This window comes from Haliotis rubra, unplaced genomic scaffold, assembly GCF_003918875.1.
Source record: "Haliotis rubra isolate DU_JTF1 unplaced genomic scaffold, ASM391887v1 Scf249, whole genome shotgun sequence".
In the NCBI taxonomy this organism is placed as follows: domain Eukaryota; kingdom Metazoa; phylum Mollusca; class Gastropoda; order Lepetellida; family Haliotidae; genus Haliotis; species Haliotis rubra.
Genome location: NW_025766547.1, coordinates 536530 through 563444, shown reverse-complemented (window position 1 = coordinate 563444; position 26915 = coordinate 536530). Strand labels below are relative to the sequence as shown.

The 26915-nt window shown below is 43.1% G+C and overlaps 1 protein-coding gene across 1 annotated transcript; it reads right to left on the bottom strand.

Annotated features, from left to right (window-relative positions):
* Positions 1-26537, bottom strand: LOC124279264 (dipeptidase 1-like). Its single transcript, XM_046715085.1, has 10 exons — positions 26154-26537; positions 10666-10807; positions 8927-9059; positions 8468-8618; positions 6922-6988; positions 5681-5857; positions 4268-4364; positions 2615-2690; positions 1926-2061; positions 1-801 (listed from the first exon to the last, which is right to left on the bottom strand). Exons 2-10 carry the CDS (start codon positions 10738-10740, stop codon positions 715-717), a joined length of 999 nt encoding a protein of 332 aa, XP_046571041.1. The 5' UTR covers positions 10741-10807; positions 26154-26537; the 3' UTR covers positions 1-714.
* Positions 26538-26915: the final 378 nt, after the last annotated feature.

Genomic DNA, 26915 nt, shown 5'->3' with positions numbered 1-26915 from the left:
GAATCGGGTGATCCGTTACTTCTATTAAGTAGTATATATAATCCCAGTTTACTCGGGTTACCTTTTGAGACGCATTCGTCAGTCCCAGAGTTCGGTACAGTTGTACCATAATACAATGGCTGAGGTAAACTGATATGCATGTTGTGACAATGTGGTTCCCCAAACAGGTCCATGAAAACAGGTCTCTTCTCCAGGGAAATATAAAATCAAAGATTATTATTTTGATGATTTCAAAATTGAAAGAACGGAGCACATTTACTTTTTGATTACGTGTCCATCAGTGTAGTCGTATGAGATCTGGTCATATTTTAAGTGAAAAAAAACCCCAAGGAATTCCCCAAACTTAGATCACTGTATTCTTTCACCTTCGTGACAAGATCACAGGTTGTCCATTATGCGAGTCAAAGACGGAACAAACGTGTATAGCCATCACTTGTAACCGGTGCATTCCGATTGACCCTCTCGTTGTCGACCTCATCAGCAGATGGAGATGTCATATGTACGTAGAGGGTATCGGAATGAACCTGTCGAACGTATACCACTCAATAGAAACTAAGGAACAGTCACATGCAATGAGCTGCAATACCTTCCTGCCATGATAGATTAACAATAGTCATATAAAACATCGGCCGTTCTTTAACATGTTTTGAGTTGTATATTCGAGATTGTCGTGCTGTTTCCGGACTTCTGTTTTATTAATTCGTTGCCGTTGATTTAAAAACCGGTGCGACAGGTGGTATTAACCTTTTCATAGTCGATGAGATCTTCATATGGCGGGAGGTTGGCCTTGTCCATCTTCACCTGGTAGAAAAGAAATACAACATAACTTCACTTGCTGCTCTAATGTTTGTGTTTGTTTGTTTGTTTGTTTGTTTATCACAGCGATATTCCAGCTATATGGCGGCGGTCCTGTAAATAATCGAGTCTGGACCAGAAATCCAGTGATCAACAGCATGAGCAGCGATCTATGCAATGGGATTCCGATGACAAGTGTCAACCAAGTCAGCGAGCCTGAACATCCGATCCCGTCAGACGCCTCTTAAGACAAGCATGAGATACTGAAGACCAGTTCTAACCTGGGTCTACAGGGGTCGCTTTTTACAGTTCCACAGCTCATTGGAGTGAAGTGGTTCACAGTGAGCTGGTCCTGTTCACCTGTACCAAGGCAACAAAACACTGGAACAAATGATCCCAAATGGCCTAAAAGCTTATTTTGGCTAAAACACACATTCACCACACATAAGAATCTGATCTACGTAATTGGGATGCGGTGACATGCGCCAACCAGGTCAGCGAGTCTGCTGCTCTAATGCTCCTGTTTATTTAACGCCGCACTCAGCAATATTCCAACTATATAACGGCGGTGTGTAAATATCGAGTTTGGACCAGACAATCCAGTGATTGACATCATGAACATCAATCGAATCCCTTTGGTCGCCTCGTTCTACCGACATCGGTTGCTGACGACCTGCATCTTAATCCTGGGTGTCTGCAGTATCTTAATTCGCTACACGAGGAATCGAAATGCGGCTAATTCGACAAAGCAGTATCGTGATCTGATGGTCCTTGACATGTCGAATACTTCTCGACATGGCGCTAACTCGACACAAGACACCCTGACGGAATGGGGATTGGTACTATCGCGACTTAACGTCATATTCGACTCAGTGAATGTAAACCACCACTTGATTTTTGCTGGTAAGATATTAGACGGCGGTGGGGTAGCCTAGTGGTTAAAGCGTTCGCTCGTCATGCTGAAGACCCGGGTTCGATTCCCCACATGAATACAATGTGTGAGGCCCATTACTGGACGCAGAGCGAGTCCCGGCGTCTTCGACAGCCAGGCCGCCATGCCCCTTTCATACAACGGCTACTACCAGCTACCCTGTATATAACAGGAGTAAACAGAAGTTATTTGGACCCACCTTCTCGGCAGCTTTGAAAACTCGCATAAGATTCCTCCCCGCCAGCTTCTGAAGTTCCTCGTCTGTCCAACCTCGTCTAACAAGTTCCTCAAACAGTTTAGGATAGGTGGACACATCTTCTAATCCCACTGGTAACCTTGACAACATAGAAATACATCCTTGGGTATCCAGGGAATTATATCCACTTTCTGCTTAGATAAATACCCTCGTATCGCCCAGGAAGTGACGTCACGATCACAGTCGTTTTTTATATCAGTAAACCCTCTACTGGATATCTCTTGCATGTGACTGTTCGGACTCGAAATGAAGTTATGCATCATACTAGAAAGGAGGTATATACAAAACAGGAACTTTGTTGCTGATAAACACGTGGGGACAAGTGAGGGAGTCTGTAGACCTCTGATGTCCGACACTCTGAAGTGGGAGATACTGGCGCCTTATTCTGCCGCAGAATCCCAACACGGAGAGAAGCATGGGAAACTGGAGACTACAACAAGTGGACAATCATACCCCAGGTAGTGGTGACCTGTCCTAGGAATCAGGGACCTCCCCTCCCTTAAAGACTCCACAAAGACACAAACATGAAGTACTGGGCACCGTTTCTGCCCATGATTCCTCATAGAAACACAACGCCAAGGTACTGGGGTCGTATGGAAAGTGGAACAAAGGTGAGGGTCATATGAACGTACGTGGGCACTCCATCGTAATCAGCGCCGATGCCAACATAGTCCACTCCGATCAGGTTCTTGATGTAGTCGATGTGGTCTGAAAGAAACAGTTTCATTTTCAAGTTAAAAAAATATCATTACACATAACCCGAGTGAGTGAGTTTTGTTTTACGCCGCACTCAGCACTGTTTCAGCTATATGACGGCGGTCTGTAAATAATCGAGTCTGGACCAGACAATCCAGTGATCAACAGCATGAGCATCTATCTGCGCAATCGGGAACCGATGACAGGTGTCAACCAAGTCAGCGAGCCTGACCCCCCGATCCCGTTAGTCGCCTCTTACGACAAGCATAGTCGCCTTTTGTGGCAAGCATGGGTTGCTGAAGACCTATTCTACCCCGGATCTTCACGGGTACATAACCCGAGGTCGTGCCCGAAAGATGACCAATATACGCTCGTACACCTGTGATATCAATAACGGCACCCCTCCATTTTGCCTCCTCGGAATTAGCTGTTTTGGGCCTTACTGGCAAAAGATCGCTAAAAAGCTTAAACTTTAAACGATTCGTTGCCTGGTTTGGATTCCTGAAGTAATAGACGATACCATACTGTTGTCGTTAGCGGATCACGTTGTTTTCAGTGATTACGCTGGTTCCCATTTGCAGAAACAATAAGATATTTTAGAAAATTATGCCTTTGAATGGCTGGTGGATGAGTATGTACAAGGCTAAATACTCTTGTAACTCGATGTCTCGAACCTGGAGGAACATGTCGTACTATCGATATATCCGGGCGTTCGAGATAACGAAACATTGGCATATGCAGTGAGGTGGAATAACGGCAGTTTCCTCCCTGACCCCAGCCCAACCCTCAAAACCACCCTAACAGTTCATAGTGGTTCATTGATGCATCCTTGAAATGTTAGAAATGTCCCTGTGAAATGTTGAGGGTTATATTTGCCATTACTGAGATGGAATTTAAGTGAATGAGTGAGTTGGGTTTTGCGCTGCTTTTAGCAATATTCCAGCAATATCATGGCGGGGGACACTAGAAATGGGCTTCACACATTGTGCCCATGGAAGTTTGAAAAATGGATATTTCTGTAACTAGGCTAACAACATTGCTATACCAAGATTCATATATAACATTGGATTAACATGATCATAGTTCATTTTCATTCAGTTAACATTTGATGCAGATTAACATCATCCACCTTTTACACTTTACAAATAGAAACGAAGTGGTTTTCAAATAGAACCTATGGTGACTGAAAAGTAAGTAGATTCTTCCACATGACTGACCCGTGAAGGTCCGGGTTAGAATATTGATCTTCAGTAACCCATGCTTGTCGTAAGAGGTTCGTAACGGGATCGGGTGGTCAGGCTTGCTCACTTGGTTGACACATGTCATCGGTTCCCAATTGCGCAGATCGATGCTCATGCTGTTGATCATTGGATTGTCTGGTTCAGACTCGAATATTTACAGACCGCCGCCATATAGCTGGAATATTGCTGAGTGCAGCATAAACTAAACTCATTCACTCACTCACTCTTGAAACTCAGCTCACGATAAGAAAAGTTAGCGATAGGAAACGTCTTAGTAAGACCAGTTTTTATTTATTTAATGAGTAAATCGGTGTACATGTCAAGTCTGAAGTGTAGTCAGCTACGTACCTGCCACTTGAGTCAACGTGGCAACGGTCTGGTTGTTTGGGAAACAGTTGATGTAAAGGTCGAAGAAATTCACCATCACCACGCCCTCATTAATTTTCTGTTTGAAAAGGAGAAAACCCTTATCAGAAAATTATGTGGTTCTTTCCTCCCTCCTGTGTGAAGAAACAATCTGTTCCAGATGATCTTGGAAAATGTTTCCGGTTTGCCACGAGATACAGTAGTTGGCCATAAGTGAGTCATCATTAGTGAAATTCCCATAGACTTGCATGTTAATTAACTCTTGCAAGAATAATTTTCATAAATTTAGTTTCGGTCGAATTGCTTTTAATACTTATCTACCAGCTGGGAAATCATCTCAGCTACATACACATAATTTCCATTCAATTTTCCGATGATTATTAAGGAAATTGCAGCTATTTAAACAACACATATTAGACATACCAATCAGGCTTAACATGGCTGTCTATGGTATAGATTAAAATTAAGTTGTACTTATGCGCTTAATCAGGTGTCATTCGATAACTAATCAACGGAAAGATGAAAGAAAATTATGTACACGTAGCTGAAGATGATTTCCAAGATGTTTGCAAAATATCAAAATAAAATGACTTCTACTCAATTTATGAAAAGTATTCTTGCAACAGTTAATTAACATGTAAGTCTATGGAAATTTCACTAATGATGACTCACTTATGGCCACCTGCTGTAGTTGCACGTGAGAGCCCGAGTTACTATGTCAGTTGGTTATGTCACATTGTTACCATTCGGTCATTTTTTAATTATTTTTTTTTGTGGGTGGTGGGGGTGTGTGGGGGTGTTTCACTTGTAAAACAATCGGGTACTATATATCTCTTCTGCACTAAGTCCTGAACATTTAAGATCATGTCAAAACTGAAGGTAGACCCAAAACTGTTCACAATTGTCCATCGTTAATCTTATATACCACAACCGATAGGCCGGTACCTTTTGGCATATTGAGGCAGTTCCTGAGTAAACAAGTTTTGTTTTCGATAAAAACATATTCATGCCATCATTTTGGCCTTTTGTGTACTACAGATAACATTCCAAAATTATCATCAAAGCAAAAAATTGTAAAATTCGCCATACATTTCAATATCTAAGCAATGAGAAAATGGATTTTACATGGCAAAATTAAATTGTTCAACTTTTTATCTTTCTAACCTGTCGTAACAACAAACTTGTATTGCATTTACATAATGGCATGTGAGCTCAGTGTCGAAGGGAAGCACGGGACGGTGCAGACAAACGTAGAAACACAATCAGGACAAACCGGCGTTCGAACCCACAACAGGATCCTGTCGTGCTCAAGGGGCGCAACTCTGTACAGCGTATAGTGTCATCAGAATCCGTTTACCACATGGTTTAACTGACAGAGCGAGTTGCGGTGGTTACCGTGAGGTTCAAGACGTCGTCCTGGACGTTGCGGTAGTGGTTGCAGATGGTGAAGGCGGAGGAGTGGCTGTAGATGACGGGAGAGTCGGTCACCTCCAGGGCATCGATCATGGTTTTGCGGGACACGTGGGACAGGTCCACCAGCATCCCTAGGCGGTTCATCTCCCGGATCACAATCTGTAACATACAGTCGTGTAGCAGCATGAACAAGGTTTGTTATTTAATATTTAATTTTGGAACTGTTTTTCGGTAAAATGAGTTCATTTCAAAACCTAGATGATCCTCAAGGAAGTCACAAGGACCACCTCGGTAGATAACTGCTGGGTGGTCACAACTAGCTTCCTCCTTCAGAGTGAGTGAGTGAATATGGTTTTACGCCGCTTTTAGCAATATCCCAGCAATATCACGGCGGGGGACACCAGGTATGGGCTTCACACTTTGTACCCATGTGGGGAATCGAACCCGGGTCTTCGGCGTGACGAGCCAACGCTTTAACCACTAGGCTACCCCACCGCCCCTGATCCTCAAGGAAGTCACAAGGACCACCTCGGTAGAGAACTGCAGGGTGGTCACAACTAGCGTGCTCCTTCAGAATTATCTAGTGAGTGAGTATGGTTTTACGCCGCTTTTAGCAATATTCCAGCAATTATATAGTACGCCCCAATGACTTATCTCCCATAAGAACAACATTGTTACGTTCACATTTATGGGAAGCAGTGCAGGTAGCCAACAAAAATTATTTGTTTTGTGGACCAGTTTCTTCTTTTGTGGTATCTTTTTTTCTTGTTCGTTTGTGGCAGCTAGTGATATACTACTCGGATTATGATAGGGATAATCAGATTGACATATTAGACAAACGGAACAATAACAACATCCCTAACGGTACAGTTCCGCCAGTTGTCTGCCTCACAGCGCCACGGAAATGCCATTCTGAGGTTTAGCAATGAAACCCCACTCAAACAACGTAAACTGACTCCGAGCCGAACAGTCTTTGTGTTTTCCCACCTCAATGCAGAGCGTCATGCATGCAGGGTAACAAGAAGTACCGCCTTTTAACGTCTTCCGCTCAAAGAAACCTCAGGCCAAGATTTATTATAACCAATGGTTTATAGTTAAAATCGATTGGTCCGTACAAGATGACGGCCAAGTATACAGCTTGATATAATTTGACATCCAGCGCCATTTCTAAAGGGTTGCCCTTGGGTGCAGGGCGGGCTGCCTGGTTAAGGTGTACATCTCACCTTGCCGAAGTCTGTCAGACCGTTGTGTTCCGGGTTGTCGTCTCTGTCAACTGTCCAGTTGTCGGCCCTGAAATACAGTGATAAGTGAGTGAGTATGGTTTTACGCCGGTTTTCGCAATATTCCAGCAACATCACGGCGGGGGACACCGGAAATGGGCTTCACACATTGTACCCATGTTGGGAATCGAACCCGGGTCTTCGGCGTGACGACCGAACGCTTTAACCACTAGGTTAGCCCACCGCTCCCAGTAATAAGAAGTACTGTTATGTTACGGGTTACCGTCAGTGGAACAAGTAGTCCGTACGCAGATCACTCATGCTGTTATCCTCGTAAGTGTTGCCGTAAAGACCGAAATAATTCCCTGCGAACTCATATCATGTTATTCACCAACACTGTTATCACTCACAGATATCTCCAGTACGTAGTTACGTAAAGTACCTGTCCTCGTACACTGTTTACGTATCTCCAATACGTAACGTAAAGTCCTCCTCGTACACTGTTATCACTGACAGATATCTCCAGTACGTAGTTACGTAAAGTAACTGTCCTCGTACACAGTTATCACTCACAGATATCTCCAGTACGTAGTTACGTAAAGTAACTGTCCTCGTACACAGTTATCACTCACAGATATCTCCAGTACGTAGTTACGTAAAGTAACTGTCCTCGTACACTGTTATCACTCACAGATATCTCCAGTACGTAGTTACGTAAAGTAACTGTCCTCGTACACTGTTATCACTCACAGATATCTCCAGTACGTAGTTACGTAAAGTAACTGTCCTCGTACACTGTTATCACTCACAGATATCTCCAGTACGTAGTTACGTAAAGTAACTGTCCTCGTACACTGTTATCACTCACAGATATCTCCAGTACGTAGTTACGTAAAGTAACTGTCCTCGTACACTGTTATCACTCACAGATATCTCCAGTACGTAGTTACGTAAAGTAACTGTCCTCGTACACTGTTATCACTCACAGATATCTCCAGTACGTAGTTACGTAAAGTAACTGTCCTCGTACACTGTTATCACTCACAGATATCTCCAATACGTAGTTACGTAAAGTAACTGTCCTCGTACACTGTTATCACTCACAGATATCTCCAGTACGTCAGTTACGTAAAGTAACTGTCCTCGTACACTGTTATCACTCACAGATATCTCCAATACGTAGTTACGTAAAGTAACTGTCCTCGTACACTGTTGTCACTCACAAATATCTCCAGTACGTAGTTACGTAAAGTAACTGTCCTCGTACACTGTTATCACTCACAGATATCTCCAATACGTATAGTTACGTAAAGCAACTGTCTTCGTAAGATGCGGCTATACGTATAGCGAGATCAAGATGTCATCGTAATCCCATTAAACTCCGTAGATCGATACTCATGATATCACTCCCCGGATTGTCTGGTCAAGACTTGATTATTTACAGACCGCCGTAATTAGCTGGAATCATGATGCGTTCGGCGTTAAGAAACATAAAATAAAATAATAAAAATTGTACAGAAACGATAACAAAACAAGTAAACGACATTACCATGGTGTATTGCAGCTGTGGGTGACGGTCATATATCTGACCCCAAGGTCATAGAACATGCGCAGATTGCCGAGACTGCTGTCGATGGCGTGACCTCCCTCCAATCCAAGCAGACTTGCTACCTTCCCGTCATTAAAGGCGTCCATGATCCCTGTGTAGACAATAGAGAAACACTCATCGTAAACAGGACAGCGTTATTGGTGTGTGAGATCTGAGTGAGCGCGTATGGTTTTACGCCGCTTTTAGCAATATTCCAGCAATATCACGGCGGGGTACACCAGAAATGGGCTTCACACATTGTAACCATGTCGGGAATCGAACCGGGTCTTCCTGAAAAGCGGACGCGGCTACCCCCTGATTAATTATATTATGAGGAACGATCGAGGACGTCGGGGCACATCGACACACTTTCATGCAACAACGATATTTTTGATCATGTTAATAAGAAGAATATTTCACCATCTGCAGTAGTGACAAACGTGAAGGTGTCCGGATATTTGCCCACGAACTTCTTGATGGTGTCCAGCTGATCCAGGAACTGTCTCACCGCGTCTTTAGATTGAGAGTCGCACAGAGCAAAAATTGCCCAGAACTGAAATGGTATCAGAGTGTAAATACTGAGTTGTTCGTAAATAAGCTCAAGAGAGCATCGTAATCCAAAGAAAGAACAGCCATTAACCAAGACCAAGGCATCTACCTTCCCAGTGTGTGTTTCCTTCGTCACAATTGTGCTATAATGGTAGTCTTACATTGTTATACCATTAATCTCGTTGGCTTCGTCTATATATTGTTATCTTTGTACATTAATTCTATCTCATTGTCTTCGTCATTATACACGATCAAAGAAATCTGTGCACATCACGCCCATACTGATGAAACTGCACTGGCTACCTGTTGATGCACGTGTTCAGTATAAAGTGCTTGCACTGGCTTATCAGTGTTATCACCCGTCAGCACCTTCCTATCTGTCTGAACTCACACAAGTCTACCACCCATCTAGAGTCCTCCGATCTGCCCAACAACATCTCTTCTCTGTTCCAACCCCACGTCTGAGACGATTTGGTCAGAGATCATTTACTTACAATGCCACCACTCTCTGGAATAAACTCCCAGATTATCTTAAAGGAATCCCTACTCTGCAAATGTTCAAAGACAGTCTCAAAACATTTCTCTTCACTCAGTTCTATAGACTCTAATCATTTCTAGCCGCCATCTCTTAACCTCGTGATGTCAGAATCTCTTATGTAGCGCTATGAGCATACACTTTGTGTCTGGATTTGGCGCATTATAAATGTACTTATTATTATTATTATATTGTTATTTTTATTCTTGTACATTCTCCCACCTTGCTTTGTGTAAGCACGTTCTATATATATAGATTCCATGCCCTAACTCATCATTCACGGAGTCAGCATTATACGTGATAAAGAATTAAAAGAAGTTGTTATGCATTAAACGTGTCTTGTATTCGTTTCCATACCAGTATTTATACCAAGTCACACTCTTGTCACAATAATTAGAATTCCCTTCCCGGTCTGTCAGCGTGAGATTGACAAATGAACAGGTACATATCATTGCCAGCCTGTTGGATGAGTAATGGAATATCACCCTCGTGTGCTTTGTTCCAAATATATCAATACCTAGTAGGACTGTGTATTGGCAGAAAAAAATGTGTTGCAATATATTGCGATTCAGGTACCCGTATTGCGATACGTATTGCGATATATTGGGAACTTGAACATATATGTTATGGTTCTGATAACAGAAATCTCAAAATTAAGTTGCGCAGTCAGAGATTCTGTTTTCTTTTTACACCATTTATAGGATACTCATGCCAATAATGGTTGTCACCCCCTTCAATTTTTTAATTAGAGGGGGGTGTGGGGTGGGGTTTGGTTTTTGACGGGTTGGGGTGGGAGGGGGTGACAACCATTATTGGCATGAGTATATTACAATATGCCGTTTTGTCATTGATGAACGAAGGAAAACATTTGTTGTGAATTGAAGCATCTGTAGATATTAATTCAAACCATGAAGACAATAAAAAACCTTCATATATGTTCTTTACCCAATATACCGGTTCTCAGAAAAATATTGCAATACGTATCGTTTGAATAGCGTATTGTGATATAGCGGTATACCGGTAATACCGTGCAGTCCTAATACCTAGCAGCGACCGTTTGAACCGCTGTACCTACCTGCGCCCCAAGCTGGCCATCACGAATCCTCTTGATGTCTGTGTGGGTGGTGTTCCACGTGAGCGCCAGGTCCATGTTCAGATTCACCTGGTACACCTTGTTCTGGGCGTACTGCCTGTACTGCCACGACAGGTCATTGTGTCTGCAATATACAGGTTTAAAGTTCCTTGTAGGTTGACAGTTGTACAAAGTTATATGTGTGTTTTTTCAACAAGATCCTCCCTATGAGATAGAGAGCGGTACATATTCGAATCTAGACCACACAATCCAGTGAGTGATATCATGAGCAACCGTCCACGACGTCGGGTTACGATGACACGCTATCAACGTGGGAGTTACGATCAACTCAGCGTTAAGATCGCTTAGTCATTGTATAAGGTGATGTGAGGTGAGGTGAGGTGAGGTGAGGTAAAATGGGGTTTTACGTCGTACTTAAGAATGTTTCGCATATATGATTACGTGCATGCGTGTGTATGTGTGGCTGCTTGTACTAGCCCAGACTTTATACCTTTATAGTGCCAGCTCATTGAGATACCATGCCGCAGTTAAGCATTAATATCCCACTCAGACACATTATGCTGACTCCGAGCCGACCAGTCCTTGTTGTACCCATTAATGCTGAGCCAACAAGTACCTTATTTTAACGTCTTGTGGTATGACGCGGCCGGGGATCGAACCCGCGACCTTCCGCTCTCCGGGCGGAAGCTCTAACTACTACACCACGGAGGCGGTCAGCCACAAAGCGATTTTAGTGTACAAAGCGATTTTAGTGTGTCGATGCGCTGTACAATGACTAAGCGATCTCATACTTTAACACAGACCTATTACTATTGTTGTGTAAACCTGTTTTGTACAAAGGGAACCCAGGGTCCTGAACCACAAAGCGTTCGCAGCGCTACGACATCCGTAAACTTAAGGTAAACTAAAGAGTTACGACCGGTCGTAACTTTACGAACGCTTTGTGGATCGACGGGACCCAGGTGACTGACCCGATTTTTACGACCCATCTTACGAACCCTGGGACCACCTGCACAAAGCCATTTCAGCGCTAAATCTATCGTTAGTCTATATGAAAGCCATCGTAAGGCTAAGATGGCTTTGTGCTCTCGAGCCCAGCAGATGGCTGGGTCCGTATTATGCCCAGGCATCTCTACAAGGGTCCAGCTGTCGAGCCCAGCAGATGGCTGGGTACGTATTCTAACCAGGAATCTCTACAAGGGTCCACCTGTCGAGCCCAGCAGATGGCTGGGTACGTATTCTAACCAGGAATCTCTACAAGGGTCCAGCTGTCGAGCCCAGCAGATGGCTGGGTACGTATTCTAACCAGGAATCTCTACAAGGGTCCACCTGTCGAGGCCCAGCAGATGGCTGGGTACGTATTCTAACCAGGAATCTCTACAAGGGTCCAGCTGTCGAGCCCAGCAGATGGCTGGGTACGTATTCTAACCAGGAATCTCTACAAGGGTCCAGCTGTCGAGGCCAGCAGATGGCTGGGTACGTATTCTAACCAGGAATCTCTACAAGGGTCCAGCTGTCGAGCCCAGCAGATGGCTGGGTACGTATTCTAACCAGGAATCTCTACAAGGGTCCACCTGTCGAGCCACGCAGATGGCCGGGTACGTATTCTAACCAGGAATCTCTACAAGGGTCCAGCTGTCGACCCACGCAGATGTCTGGGTACGTATTCTAACCATGAATCTCTACAACGGCCCAGCTGTCGAGCCCAGCAGATGGCGGCTGGGTACGTATTCTAACCAAGAATCTCTACAAGGGTCCACCTGTCGAGCCCAGCAGATGGCTGGGTACGTATTCTAACCAGGAATCTCTACAAGGGTCCAGCTGTCGAGCCCAGCAGATGGCTGGGTACGTATTCTAACCAGGAATCTCTACAAGGGTCCAGCTGTCGAGCCCAGCAGAGGGCTGGGTACGTATTCTAACCAGGAATCTCTACAAGGGCCCAGCTGTCTAGCCGCAGGGTATCTAACCAGGGAATCCCTACAAGGGTCCAGCTGTCGAGCCCAGCAGAGGGCTGGGTACGTATTCTAACCAGGAATCTCAACAAGGGCCCAACTGTATAGCGGCAGCTGGGTGATATCCAACTCGAGCAGACAGGAATATATTTACATAGTTCGTGACGCCGCAGCGTAGAAGTCCCTGTGGGGCGGGACCCCAGGGTTTGTGCCCATATTCATGTTGAGTTGAGTCTACAGATGTTGGCGAAATGTATATTCTCAATATATGTGTCAACATTTACTGAAGGATTGTTTGAACTGGGATAAATTCTACAGGATAAATCGGGGTCAGTGAATGACTAAAACGGACACTGAACTAGGTCTTAGTTTCGTAGTTTGGAAAAGGACGATGACACGTCCATGCTCTTAGTTGTTGATGTGTCGAGAGAATATGATACCAAGTCTATTTCATTGTCGACACAGCTATTAATACAGATCTTTGTTTAAAGTGAATCAGTGTGATTTGATTTACGTATACATTAATCCAACACTTTTATACAGGGGCACCAAGAATGGACATATTATGGCCATGCATGTCGGAGTCAAACTAGAGGCTTAAACAGATGTCTACTCGACAACCGTATGGCTATCATTGTATGAGACCTACCTATCAGACCTATCTGTCATGGAACGAGACCTACCTATCATGGTACGAGAAACCCCTATCATGGAATGAGACCTACCTATCCTGCCTATCATAATGTGACACCTACAAATCCTTGTATGACACCTACCAATCCTTGTATGACACCTACATATCATAATGTGACACCTATCAATCCTTGTATGACACCTACCAATCCTTTTATGACACCTACATATCATAATGTGACACCTATCAATCCTTGTATGACACCTACCAATCCTTGTATGAGACCTACCAATCCTTGTATGAGACTTACCAATCCTTGGTATGAGACCTACGTATCATGGTATGAGACCTACCAATCCTTGTATGACACCTACCAATCCTTGTATGACACCTACATATCATAATGTGACACCTATCAATCCTTGTATGGCACCTACCAATCCATTTACGAGACATACCTATCCTTGTATAACACCTACCAATCCTTGTATGACACCTACATATCATAATGTGACACCTATCAATCCTTGTATGACACCTACCAATCCTTTTATGAGACCTACCAATCCTTGTATGGCACCTACCAATCCTTGTATGACACCTACCAATCCTTGTATGAGACCTACCTATCCTTGTATGAGACCTACCTATCATGGTATGAGACCTACCTATCTTGGTATGAGACCTACCTATCTTGGTATGAGACCTACCTAGCATGGTATGAGACCTACCTATCATGGTATGAGACCTACCTATCATGGTATGAGACCTACCTATCATAGTGTGAGACCTACCTAGCATGGTATGAGACCTACCTATCATGGTATGAGACCTAGCATGAGTATGAGACCTACCTATCATGGTATGAGACCTACCTATCATGGTATGAGACCTACCTAGCATGGTATGAGACCTACCTAGCATGGTATGAGACCTACCTATCATGGTATGAGACCTACCTATCATGGTATGAGACCTACCTATCATGGTATGAGACCTACCTATCTTGGTATGAGACCTACCTATGGTATGAGACCTACCTAGCATGGTATGAGACCTACCTAGCATGGTATGAGACCTACCTAGCATGGTATGAGACCTACCTATCATGGTGTGAGACCTACCTATCATAGTGTGAGACCTACCTATCATGGTATGAGACCTACCTATCATGGTATGAGACCTACCTATCATGGTATGAGACCTACCTATCATGGTATGAGACCTACCTATCTTGGTATGAGACCTACCTAGCATGGTATGAGACCTACCTATGAGACATGGTATGAGACCTACCTATCATGGTATGAGACCTACCTATCATATGGTATGAGACCTACCTATGGTATGTACCTATCATGGTAGACCTACCTATCATGGTATGAGACCTACCTATCATGGTATGAGACCTACCTAGAGGTATGAGACCTACCTAGCATGGACCTACCTATGTATGAGACCTACCTATCATGGTATGAGACCTACCTATCATGGTGTGAGACCTACCTAGCATGGTATGAGACCTACCTAGCATGGTATGAGACCTACCTAGCATTACCTAGCATAGTGTGAGACCTACCTATCATAGTGTGAGACCTACCTAGCATGGTATGAGACCTACCAATCCTTTTATGAGACCTACCTATCATAGTGTGAGACCTACCTATTACGGTATGAAACAGTAAAAGACGGAGATTTTCAATCCCGTGCCCGCACCGAGTATTCCAATAAAATAATTGGTATGCGGTGGAATGTTAGGTCCCAATATATACTCTTAAAAAAAAGTAGGGGAACCTGAACCTGAACCCAATTTGGATAGGAAGCATAAGGGTTAACAAACAAACAGGACATACATGTTATGAACGCACAGCCATTTATCTTTATCACACCCCTTTTATCAACACAACCCATGGGATGCACGTGCACAACAACGCTGTAGTCTCATACACGTGCATGGGGTGTCATTCTTGACTTTGACGGTTTTCAAGATCACAGTAGACTATTAATTTTGACAATGATCTTGCATCACACAATTGTTAGTGTTTGTTTCTGGCCGGGGTTTGCTGTTTGAAAATGAAAATCATACACATGCTAATTTCACACACCAATCATCTTTCAAGACCGATTACTGTACAAACAACTATGGTCATAAGGAAGTGCAAGTGGTGATGCACTCTCAAAACATTCATTATTATCATATCAACAATGATTGACTCCGATATTTTTTCAATCGTAAATTACAAAAGAAGTTCCCCTACGTTTTTCAAGAGTATAAACTAACACTACAGCTGCCCACTCACAACACAAGCCAGGTCACCATGATCATTCTTCACCAGTCTTTATTAGAAATTTGTTTCCGAAATCAGCGTCTCGATGTACATCATAAATCAATTTATGACTGGTACCAAGTCTTTACAACTGTCCCAGAATAAGTGAAAAACGGTTGTTTAGTCTTGTTGTTGCTGTTTCTATCTGTTTCCGTTTTTCAAATTTGACTGGCCCGCCTGCTCTCGTGATGTTGAAGATAGAGGCACACATCGACGGGGAAGGCTAGGGTTGCTTTTAAGTGACGGAACTTGTAATTCTAGGGTATGAATTGAGGCTGTAGCGATGAATAACATATTTATGTAGGACCTCAAACTACTTCACATAAAACTCTCATCCCAGTTGCGTAGATCGATGCTCATGATGTTGATCACTAGATTGTCTGGTCCAGACTCGATTATTTACAGACCGCCGCCACATAGCTGGAATATTGCTGAGTGCGGCGTAAAACAACAACCAAACCATAAAAATGATGAGAAACAATATTTAACTTATGTGCCCTAACCTATATACATAGTGAATAATGACGGCACACGAGCTACATCTCAGATCATGATATACAACGGTAATTAAATATTTATGAGATATCAAATCAAGTTACAGTTTTCGGAAGGGTCATGTACACATTTCTTCAACCACCTGTGGCATAAAAGGCAAAAGTGTGCAATAAACGAAGCGAGAAATTTATGTCTCCTTTTCAAGCCTTCCCATAATCATTTTAAGACGCTGTTAAATCGTATCAGTGAACGTGAGCGATCACTAGGGGTGTGCACATTGTCTGTTACATTGAACGCTTTTTCTTTGTCACCCCTCGGAGGGGTGGTGGGGTAGCCTAGTGGTTAAAGTGTCCGCTCGTCATGCCGAAGACACGGGTTCGATTCCCCACATGGGTACAATGTGTGAGCTCATTTCTGGTGTCCCTGCCGTGATATTGCTGGAATATTGCTAAAAGTTGCGTTAAACCATACTCACTCACTCACTTTGTCACCCGACCTTAATTTCAGCAACTGTCGTGCCAAAAGCGGTTACTGTGATTGATAAAGTTGATTTGGTCGAAATATTTATTTTTTCAATATATTAACCTCCTTTCTTTAGTGGTTTTTTAAACAAGAATGATTTATAGCTATGGTAAAGTTTCTCTTAGACGTCAGTTTAGTTTCGTTGACGTTTTCGTGACCCGAGCACAACAAAACATGGAGGCAGTAGGGGAAGCTCATGCCATTGTTAAAAAATTTCCAGTTTGCTTTCTTTTCAATCAGAATTGTGTACCAAATTTCCCTTCAGCACAATATGACCTGTCTTCAAAAACGGCCTAAGACTAATGTGGCAATATTTTTACAGTACATTCGCGCAATATCTCTACACCACTGTTGTCCATATCACATGGTGGTAGCAGAATAAGGTAAACAGGCCAGAACTACTTTTAAACAATTATACTTGGTTTGGATCCGTGAAGATCCGGGTTAGAATTGATCTTCAGTAACCCATGCTTGTCGTAAGAGGCGACTAACGGGATCGGGTGGTCACATGCTTGGTTGACACGTCATCGTATCTGAATAGTGTAGATCGATGATCATGCTGTTGATCACTGGATTGTCTGGTCCAGACTCGAATGTTTACAGATCGCCGCCATATATCTGGAATATTGCTGATTGCGGTGTAATACTTAACTCACTCACTCACTCACTCTACCTGGTTTGGTTAGCTTGATGTTTAATGCCGCTCTCAGTATTAATGTTATTCCAGCTATGTGACGGTCATCCAACTTCAAAATGCCATTCAAAAACTTTATGTGACGGTGCTCTGTAAATAATGACGTCAGTCCAGTGATTGACGTCATGAGCATGGATCTAAGCAGGCTTCAATTGTTAACGCGTTCATCTAGCCCTTGTGTTGTTATTGTGTCTGGCTTCCTAATCCCCATTGTACTGTACAACATCTGCTGTAACTTGTATATATGCTCCTTCATCCTTATTCTGTTCATCACTTGCTTGATAACGGTGTTAGAACCTACACCGAAACGTCGCTCTCACAACAATAAAGAAGTTGTTCATCCATATATTGTTATCCTTCCTTACTGCTCCAACTTCTAAATGCCTCTCAAAGAAGTTATGGATCTAAGCACTTTGGATACGTTGACATGCATCAGCCTGATCCTCCTTGTCTCCCCTTACGACAAACAAGGAATGTTGAAGATCAGTTCTATCCTGAAACCTTCACGGGACAACCACATTGAGTCGCCTCAATCTCAACGACACCTATATTTCTTTGTTTGCTCAGCGTATTCAAGGGTATCGACAAAGTAGTAAATGTCGGTAGAGGATTATGAAACCAGATATAAATGCTGTCCCCCAAAGAGCCAAAACCCTGTCAGACCACAACCACGGCCAGAAGCTTGCCTCGGCCGATTCCACCAATTATAGTCATACCTGACCTACCTAACATAGTCATACCTGACCTACGTATTCTTGTAATCGATCCGGTCTGTTAGATCCTTTAAACAAATATTATTAGGTTTATAGTTCACTGAAGGTCAGGTCATATGGGAGCCCAGATTCTATGGTGGTTACGAGACCCGTTTATGAGAGACTACGTGCTGGAGCTAGGGTTATATAACATGTTCTCGGTAGTTTCAAACTGGGCTCCGTCTCGTCATATCAAACCCCAGAATTTACCATATAAGAACGGGGCCTTCGGCGCAACGAACTTACGCCGAAGCAATATCCAGTGGGTCCTACGTGAAGGAATGCATCATGACAAAAGACACAACGTGAAATCTTGTGGCAGCGTTGATCATGCATCAAGTATTCGTGTTTAGTTTAAGTAACCATACGTCGTACACCTTCTATGGCAATCGCATAACAAATCACAACCTAGTATCTCCACAGCCGCTATGTAACTGCAGCGGATTGTAACCCGTCATGGTTTATGTTACAATGTTCTTCAGTAACGTATGCCTGTTGTAAATGGCGATCGGGTGCTGAAGCGCGAAGACTTGTTTTACCGAAGATCCTTTTCGTGACAGTTGCCCGTTCCAGATCCGATCGTACAACAACCGTTCTGTGTCAGGGACACTGAGAAGTACAACGTCACTGCAAGAAGGCGTGTTCATGCATTTGATTGGTGGTTAAATGGGTATGGGTGCGTTGCCCTTGTCAACTACCTCAATTAGGGCCTCAGCAGATCCCCCTAGGGAATATGTGAGTAGACAGAATGAATGTTCCTGACACAACAAAATTCTAAATCTGAGCGAATCTCTGTTTCAAATTTAGGATTAGCGGATCCTGGCAGAGCTAAGGGCCGAAACTCTTCACAGTGAAATGCCTTAAACACACGGACTGATAAAGTCTGAGGTACCTCTGACCTCTGTCTGAATTACTCTCTGTGTGTGTTGGCCGTACATAAATACATGTATTCGACTTTTCTCTCCATGTTTACATACATTTGAAAGCCGAGTAGCTCAAACTGAAAATGTTAAATTGAAAAGGCTTTCTTTTGTCATACGACGCTTGGCAAGAAGGTATGCAGCGTATATCCAGATCAGCAGGTCACTCGTTTTCAGTAAACTGTTCTCGGATAGAGTTAGATCAACCTCCTCCATGTCGTGAAATAAAAACCCTTGCCTGAGGGCTGTTCAAGTCACATGCTGTCACTTCAGGTATCCTTGTTCCATACTGTACTCCCCGTGCAAGGACTCAGTCGTAAATAGCTGAAGAATTGTTGATGGGGCGTTATCCAATATTCACTCAAGCGTCAGAATGAAACCAGTTGAGCTGGGCCCCGATCTCCAAAGCGCTCGTAACGTTACGATCTGTCGTAACTGTATAGTTTATCATAAATTTACGAATGTCGTAGCGCTACGAACGCTTTGTGGATCGGGATCCTTCGGCTAACACTAAATGCTGTCACTTCAGGTATCCCTGCGCCATTCTGTACAAAGCGCTCGTAACGTTACGACCTGTCGTAACTCTATAGTTTATGATAAATTTACGAATGTCGTAGCTCTACGAACGCTATGTGGATTGGTATCCTTAGACTAACATCTAGTCTCAAAATAAATCAGATTGATAGCAATAAGCAACACCTAACTTGCAGCCCTTGTGAGATGGGAGATTCCTGACACTGGGGAAATCTAGACTTGCTTTGGGTCTTTTGGTTACAGAAAGGTCTTGATGGAATGGGAACTAATATGGTTGAGGGACTGCGAGAAAGACTTTTCTACTGTAAACAGTCGGGGGTACTTGTAACATCAAGTGACAGCCTTGCTAATGTTATCCAATCAAGAACTATTGTCAGTATTACTTCAAGAAAATATAACTGTATGATACTTACAAAGTGAAAACAATATATTCCAACGAGAATGGGCTGAACATGTTCTTAACTTCTTTTGTGTAGTATGCATGGCCATTTTGTAATGAATAGTAACTTCTACCCGAAAATAATGGAACAAGTAACGTTGAACCAATTTGCTTTACAAAATAATATATACATATTTCTCACGGTAAGATACAGGGTGGCCTGATAAAATATCAACTATGTATAAACTGGAGCGCAATCTCTACAGACTCCCCAGGACGTATAGCTGATTGCCTGGACCTGACTAGAATTACCTTCGAGATATACATTTGTATCTGGAATACTGTTGGCTGCGGCGTCAAACAACATCCACTTGCTGTGGTACATAGGTAGTTCAATATGATGACAATCCTGTTTCAGTCTCCCCGTCGCGGCTCACGTTGTGGCGTGCTGTGCACCCCGTGTCCCAGTATCGGAGACGTATTCAATGTCACGGACAACGCCGCGAGGTTGGGGGTCAAACTACCGAGGCTCGTGTAGCGTCACAGTAGGTTTCAGTTTTATAATTAAGTGTCAGTCACGGCATTCTCTCTGAACATCGTTGTACTCATCGGGATTAAATAGATCAGATGCAAAATAACGGTTCGAGTTACTAATGTTACGGAAATGTAAAAAGTCAGGCAAAATATACTCTCCAAAAAAAGAAACGCATCATGCAAACAGCAAATTCATGTAGCAATGAATCAAAAGATCTTTTAGTTGTCAGCCGTATGTTTTTACATTCCAAAACCCTTTTCACAGTGTACGACTAGGGGATTTGGAGTACAGCGTAACAGGTAAACACTGGGTATTCGACACAAACAGTCAACAGATTGAAATACGACAGAATAATGATGCCAATATGTGTTGAGCAGTAAACTTGCCACATAAAAAAGAGCTCAACAAATCACAAGAACCTATGTACGTCCTCATGTGTTAACATAGTCAATGTTGGTGTCGTCAACGGGCGTGGGACGAGGTTGACAGTGAAAACAGAAACTACATTCATCTCGGAATACCTTCAGAGATTCAAAAGGAAAGTGAATAGCCCCTACATGTTATTGTTCGTCTCTTACCCACCTCAACCATAGAACACACACAGGAAAAACAGAACACTGCAGCACAAACAAGACGTGTACTGATATTGAAGTTCAAGACCCTCCAGAGACTAACAAGATAAATATATACACCATGCCAGTTTGAGTGTATTTTCTATAAGGATATTTTAATTAAAAAAATAATGTAAATGAACTGTGTTCAACATGTATACACATGTATATGTATATATACACTAGGGCTGCGCAATATAACCGGTTTACCGGTATTTACGGGTTCAGACATGAAAACGATACGTATTGCGATACGCTGATCGAAAACCGGTATTTTGACATGCATTCGGAAAACTTCGTAACACTCGGAAATCTTCGGATATTTCCGTTTTTTGAATTGTTCTTTTCCCTGTTTCATTAGCGCCAAATGTTACTTACATTTTTATTTTGTCATGATTAAATTTTTTTATAAAAGGTTAATCAATCATAGTGATTTTGTTGTGTTTTTGCTTCATAATCAAGCATTAACTCGATCGTAAGTAGTTTTTGTTAAAAAAAAATAATCCTTGCAATATATTGCAATACATATCGCAATATATGCTTCCGCATCGCAATATATCGCAATATGAGAATTCTCTGCAATACCCACCCCTAATATACACAGTGTACATGTAGGTTATGTTATGACACGTCTACCCTGGTGAAATCCGATTTGTTTACTCTCTGGTTTGGAGACGACTCGCCACTTAATCCGGATTAAACAGGGCCCCTGGTTGACTGACATCGAGATAAATTCAGACAGGTTATTCATTATAGTCTCATTCCCTTCTACGACACAGTAAGGGGCAGTGGGGTAATGGTTAAAGCGTTGGCTCGTCACGCCGAAGACCAGGGTTCGAATCCCCACAGGGTGTAAAATGTGTGAAGCCCATTTCTGGTGTCCCCGCCGTGATGTTGCTGGGAATATTGCTAAAAGCGGCGTAAAACCAAACTCAGTCAGTCAGTCTACGACACAGTAAGCTAACATTAAACCACCATTTGGATTAAAATGCATAGGCCATTCACTAGGGACTTAGGAGATACAATAGCACAATGCAAAGTAGAACCTACATGAAAATACTGTAAAAATATCAGTTATAAAACATATGTCTTAGTCGTTGTGGGATACGAAAGTTGGTTTTAGCCAAGTTTTTTCAACTTTCACTGAAGCTAAACATTAAACAGTTGAGAGAAATACAACACATGAATTAAACATTACAACTGCCTTAGTTTTGTAAAATTGCCAAATGTTCTATTAAAACAAGAGGCATTTTACAAAATATATATCCGAACTGTTCTAAATTCACCGGCCAGGTAACCAACAGACGATCAGTCCATACTGTCAATACATAGACCGCAATCCATTTCGGTGAACACACACCATTATATTACAGATTTTACATATTTCACGATTTGCACGATGTAGCTGAGGGGTATTAGTGAAGGTTCCGGGCACAACACAATCATTGTTGGTTGGTTGGTTGGTTGGTTGGTTGGTTGTTTAACGCCGCCCTCAGCAATATTCCAGCTATACGGCGGCGGTCTGTAAATAATCAGGACTGGACCAGAACATGAGCATCGTTCAACGCAACTGGGATACGTGTCAACCAAGTCAGCGAGCCTGACCACCCGATTCTTCTTACGACAATCATTGGTTGCTGAAGACCAATTCTAACCCGGATCTTCACGGGTCCAAACCAAGTATCATTGTATAGTCCTGGGGCTCCTTCACGAAACAACCTTTACTAAGGTTAACAGACCGCCTCCGTGGTGTAGTGGTTAGAGCGTCCGCCCGGAGAGCGGAAGGTCGCGGGTTCGATCCCCGACCGCGTCATACCAAAAGACGTTAAAATATGGTACTTGTTGGTCCCTGTCTGGCGCTCGGCATTAATGGGTACAACAAGGACTGGTCGGCTCAGAGTCAGTATAATGTGTCTGAGTGGGGTATTCATGCTTCACTGCGGCGTGGTATCTCAGTGGGCTAGCACTATAAAACCAGCTAAAGTCTGGGCTAGTACAAGCAGCCGCACATACACATACACACGCATGCACGTCGTCATGTGAGCGAAATATTCTCCAGCACGACGTTAAACCCAATTTCACCTCACCTCACTAAGGTTAACCTTAACTCCCATTCTTTAACATCGCAAGTTCACCTTAGTGACTAACGATCACATTAGTGCTTTGTGAAAGTAGGCCCTGGCCTGTCTACCCTATTCTGCTACTCTCATATGATATGGACAACAGTGGCGTAGAGATATTGCGCGAATGTACTGTACAAATATTGCCACATAAGTCCAAGGCCGTTTTTTGACGACAGGTCATATTGTGCTGAAGGGAAATTTGGTACACAATTCTGATTGAAAACGAAGGCAGGCTGAAACAATTTGAACAATGACTTGAGCTTCCCTACTGCCTCCATGTTCTGTTGTGTTCGGGTCAAAATAACGTCAAGAAAACTTAACTGACGCCCAAAAGTATCGTTACCATAGTTTTAGATCTTTCTAGTTTAAAAAACCACTAAAGACAGGATGTTAATATATTGAAAAAATAAATATATCACTCACAGTTACCGCTTTTAGCATGACAGTTGTTGAAATTGAGGTCGGGTGACAAATCTTAGAGCTACAATTATTGTCAATCCTTTAAATCCAAATCGTCGTACAATCGCTAGGGTCGGTTTTGTGCTAGTTGCGTAAGGCAATTGTATGGTGATTGTAAAGTTGATTGTAAGGGCCTGAGACTGATTGTCCTAAGATTGTTCTGTGTAAGTGGGCCCTGTCTGTCTCCTTCCTCGGCATCAACCGATCCAAGATATTGTGCAGCAGTCGTGTCAATATTGGTTCTTTTAAGCTCTCTATGATATCGCCTATAGTGTAAATAAAACCAAAGAGACTTTAAATAAAACAAAGATATATATTCTGGAGAGACTTCAAAGGTTTGTGTCTTCACTGTGGTATACTGTATAGTAATAATTGTGTAGGACCTCGGGGCAGCCGTAAGCGTTAAGCCTACAATACCGCCAGGGTCAGTTGTTATTTTTATATTACTGATTTGAATAGATGAATGCAGCAGAGATGGTTCGGGTGATCCTGGCACAGTCAGGCTGGTAAGGCTCATAATCAGCTCAGGGCCCTCGCCCCCTCTACACTCAGCCCGGACAGCGAATGGGACTTCTCCCAGGAAACACTGCCTACTTGAACCCACCAAGAAATGTCCGGTGAATATGAGTTAGTGAGTGGGCTTATATCACGGCGGAGGACCCCAGAAATGGGCTTCACACATAGTACCCATGTGGGGATTCGGACACGGGCCTTCGGCGTGACGAGCGAACGCTTTAACCACTAGGCTACCCCAGCCCCGGTGAATATGAAGACTCCCCAACACTACAGCCTTCTGCATTACCTACAGTGTCAGAAGGGCTGTGGCCTAGGCGGAGAACCCAAGCACGCACCTGCTTAGTCTGTCTCACAGTCCCTGAACCACATTAATTTCCCTACTGCCAAGCCCTCTCTGCAGTGCTAAAGCCCTAAATAAAGCAAGTCTAGATTTCCTCAGGTTCTGAATCTCTGGTCTCCCTAGGGCTCCTTTTCAATATAGATGGGCTTGTTTGTTACTATCAAAATTATATATATTCAGAGACTAAGCCTTAGTCTAGCACTTGCTCTGCGCCAAGAGATCCAGAGGTACAGAAAAGGGCACGGAGAACAATATTTATCATGCTTTACCTGGATCATGCCAATCACATTGCTGTCAAAAGTGACAGAAAATTCATTTCTTTTGGCTTTATCAAACTAGGACAAGATCAGACTTGTTGGCAGGAATTTTAGGCTTATTCCACAAAGTATGAAGTTATTTTCATGACACCTTGGACATGTTTAGAGTCGTACTATGGGTGGAGGAACAGGCATGGCTAAGATGGTAGTAGAAGCAACGATCAGTACCTGATCGGAATTCCATGATGTCTTTTCTATGATGAATTCCAGGACATGTTGTCCCAAGGATATAATACATCATATATAATCACTAATCAAGGTATGATCAGTAGGCGCTTCAGGTACATCGTTCAAATAATCCTTCAGGAATATTTCTTTTTGAATCTTAATAAAATCTTGCATTTTCAGTCTTGTCCAATCATTATTAAGTAAGATTCTTCTTTTAACGGATTCTGTAATCTCTGGGAATCAGACCAACGCACATGTTCTGTTTCATTGCAGTAATACTATAGGTGGCCTATTTCAGCTGACCTCATTCGTACCAAAAACACATCCAGGGCACACATGCAAGAGTTTTAGTGTCCCTTGTTCAAAAGAGGTCATTGTACCAGCCTATGTAAACCCGTGACCCAAACAAGATGTACACCTTTAATTTTGAACGAACTGGTGGTCCAGCGTGGGAGCCGAGTGGGGGAGATGTCACGTGACCTATGTGCGGTTGCGTGACAGGGGCCTTCAAGTGAAAGTCTCCCCGACAGGCGTCAAACATGGATACAACTTGGGACATTGAGGCCGCTCATGTGTGACGGCAATTCTCCTTTAGTACACGTGCATATTTGTTGAAAACAAATACCCACAAGAGCGAGGTTGAGTCTGGTAGTACGCTTGTACGTTCAGATGGTTCAACTGGGTGACTGCTGTAACGTTTAAACGGAGTGGGATAGGATTAGGCAGACATCCTAAATCATGCACACCTGAATCTGGGGTCGAAGTGGGAGAGGGGGACAGAGAGAGAGAGAGAGAGAGAGCGGGAGACAGACATGCAGAAAGAGAGACGGGAGCTTGCAAAGTCCCATTTAAGGAATACCTTTTTGTCATTTCAGTTTCCTTTTATTCCAAATTCGGACGTTTATCATTTTAAGTGTAAAGATAAAAAAAAGAGTACTGTTTTGCACTTCCCTGTCCTGCACTTGGAATTACAGTGTGACTTAAAGGTGAATTAAACCTCGTTATCGTGAAACCCTCTTAATTTATCGGGCTATGTACATTCTTGTAGTATATCTCCATACGGCAAACTACTTTGAGTTGACGGTTTTAGCTGCACTATAGGAGAGATACAACAAGGAACGATACTGTCGGCAATGTAATTGTCATACATACAAATAAGTTTCAATCTCAAGGTGACTATAAAGATACTCACCCATCAATCAACGGATATTCACTGAGAACACGTTTAGCCCTTTCCAAGTTTGAGGCGTCAGTTTGCCGCTTACTCTTTCCTTGGGACAGTGGCACCCCGACGGCAACTCCGATGACAACTGCCAAGACGACCACGCCGATCACGGCCCCCCCATTTGAGGCGTTTACTGCTTATACCACCACATAACTGGGATGACGATGCTTTTGTCGACGTCAACGACGACTTTGATCCACCTATCTCCATAACAACGAATAATCCAAACAGAAATTAAACGTCTTCCTTGAAGATTTTTACGCTTGTTCAAGTGTGTATTGAACTGTGATCAATACTGTTCCAAATCGCAAAAGTTATTCTTTTGCTTTGAAAAAACGACAATGTTGTCAGCGAGTAAAGATGTCAGTTTCGGGTCAAAAATGAAGAAACTTTGCCGGCGTACTTTGCACAGGTATGACACACTTTCTCCGCTGAAGCCTCCGCTCACCTGACAGCGCTATCCCTGGTAATGACGTCTGCTCGTCCTGCTGGCAGACGACAGGTACGTGCGCATGCGTGATGTCACCTGTGTCCATCACAACATGGTAGGCAGTGAGTCCCTTGACACTCTAACGGGGGTTGCTGCATATTTTCCTTTGACGTCAAAGGTGAAGTACGTCCGAATGATATGTCAGGTATGCATACACGATCACAAAATTACTAAGTATAGTAGCAGGGCACAACTACGTCAGAATTATGATGAAAACATTACGCTCATTATTAAGCTCA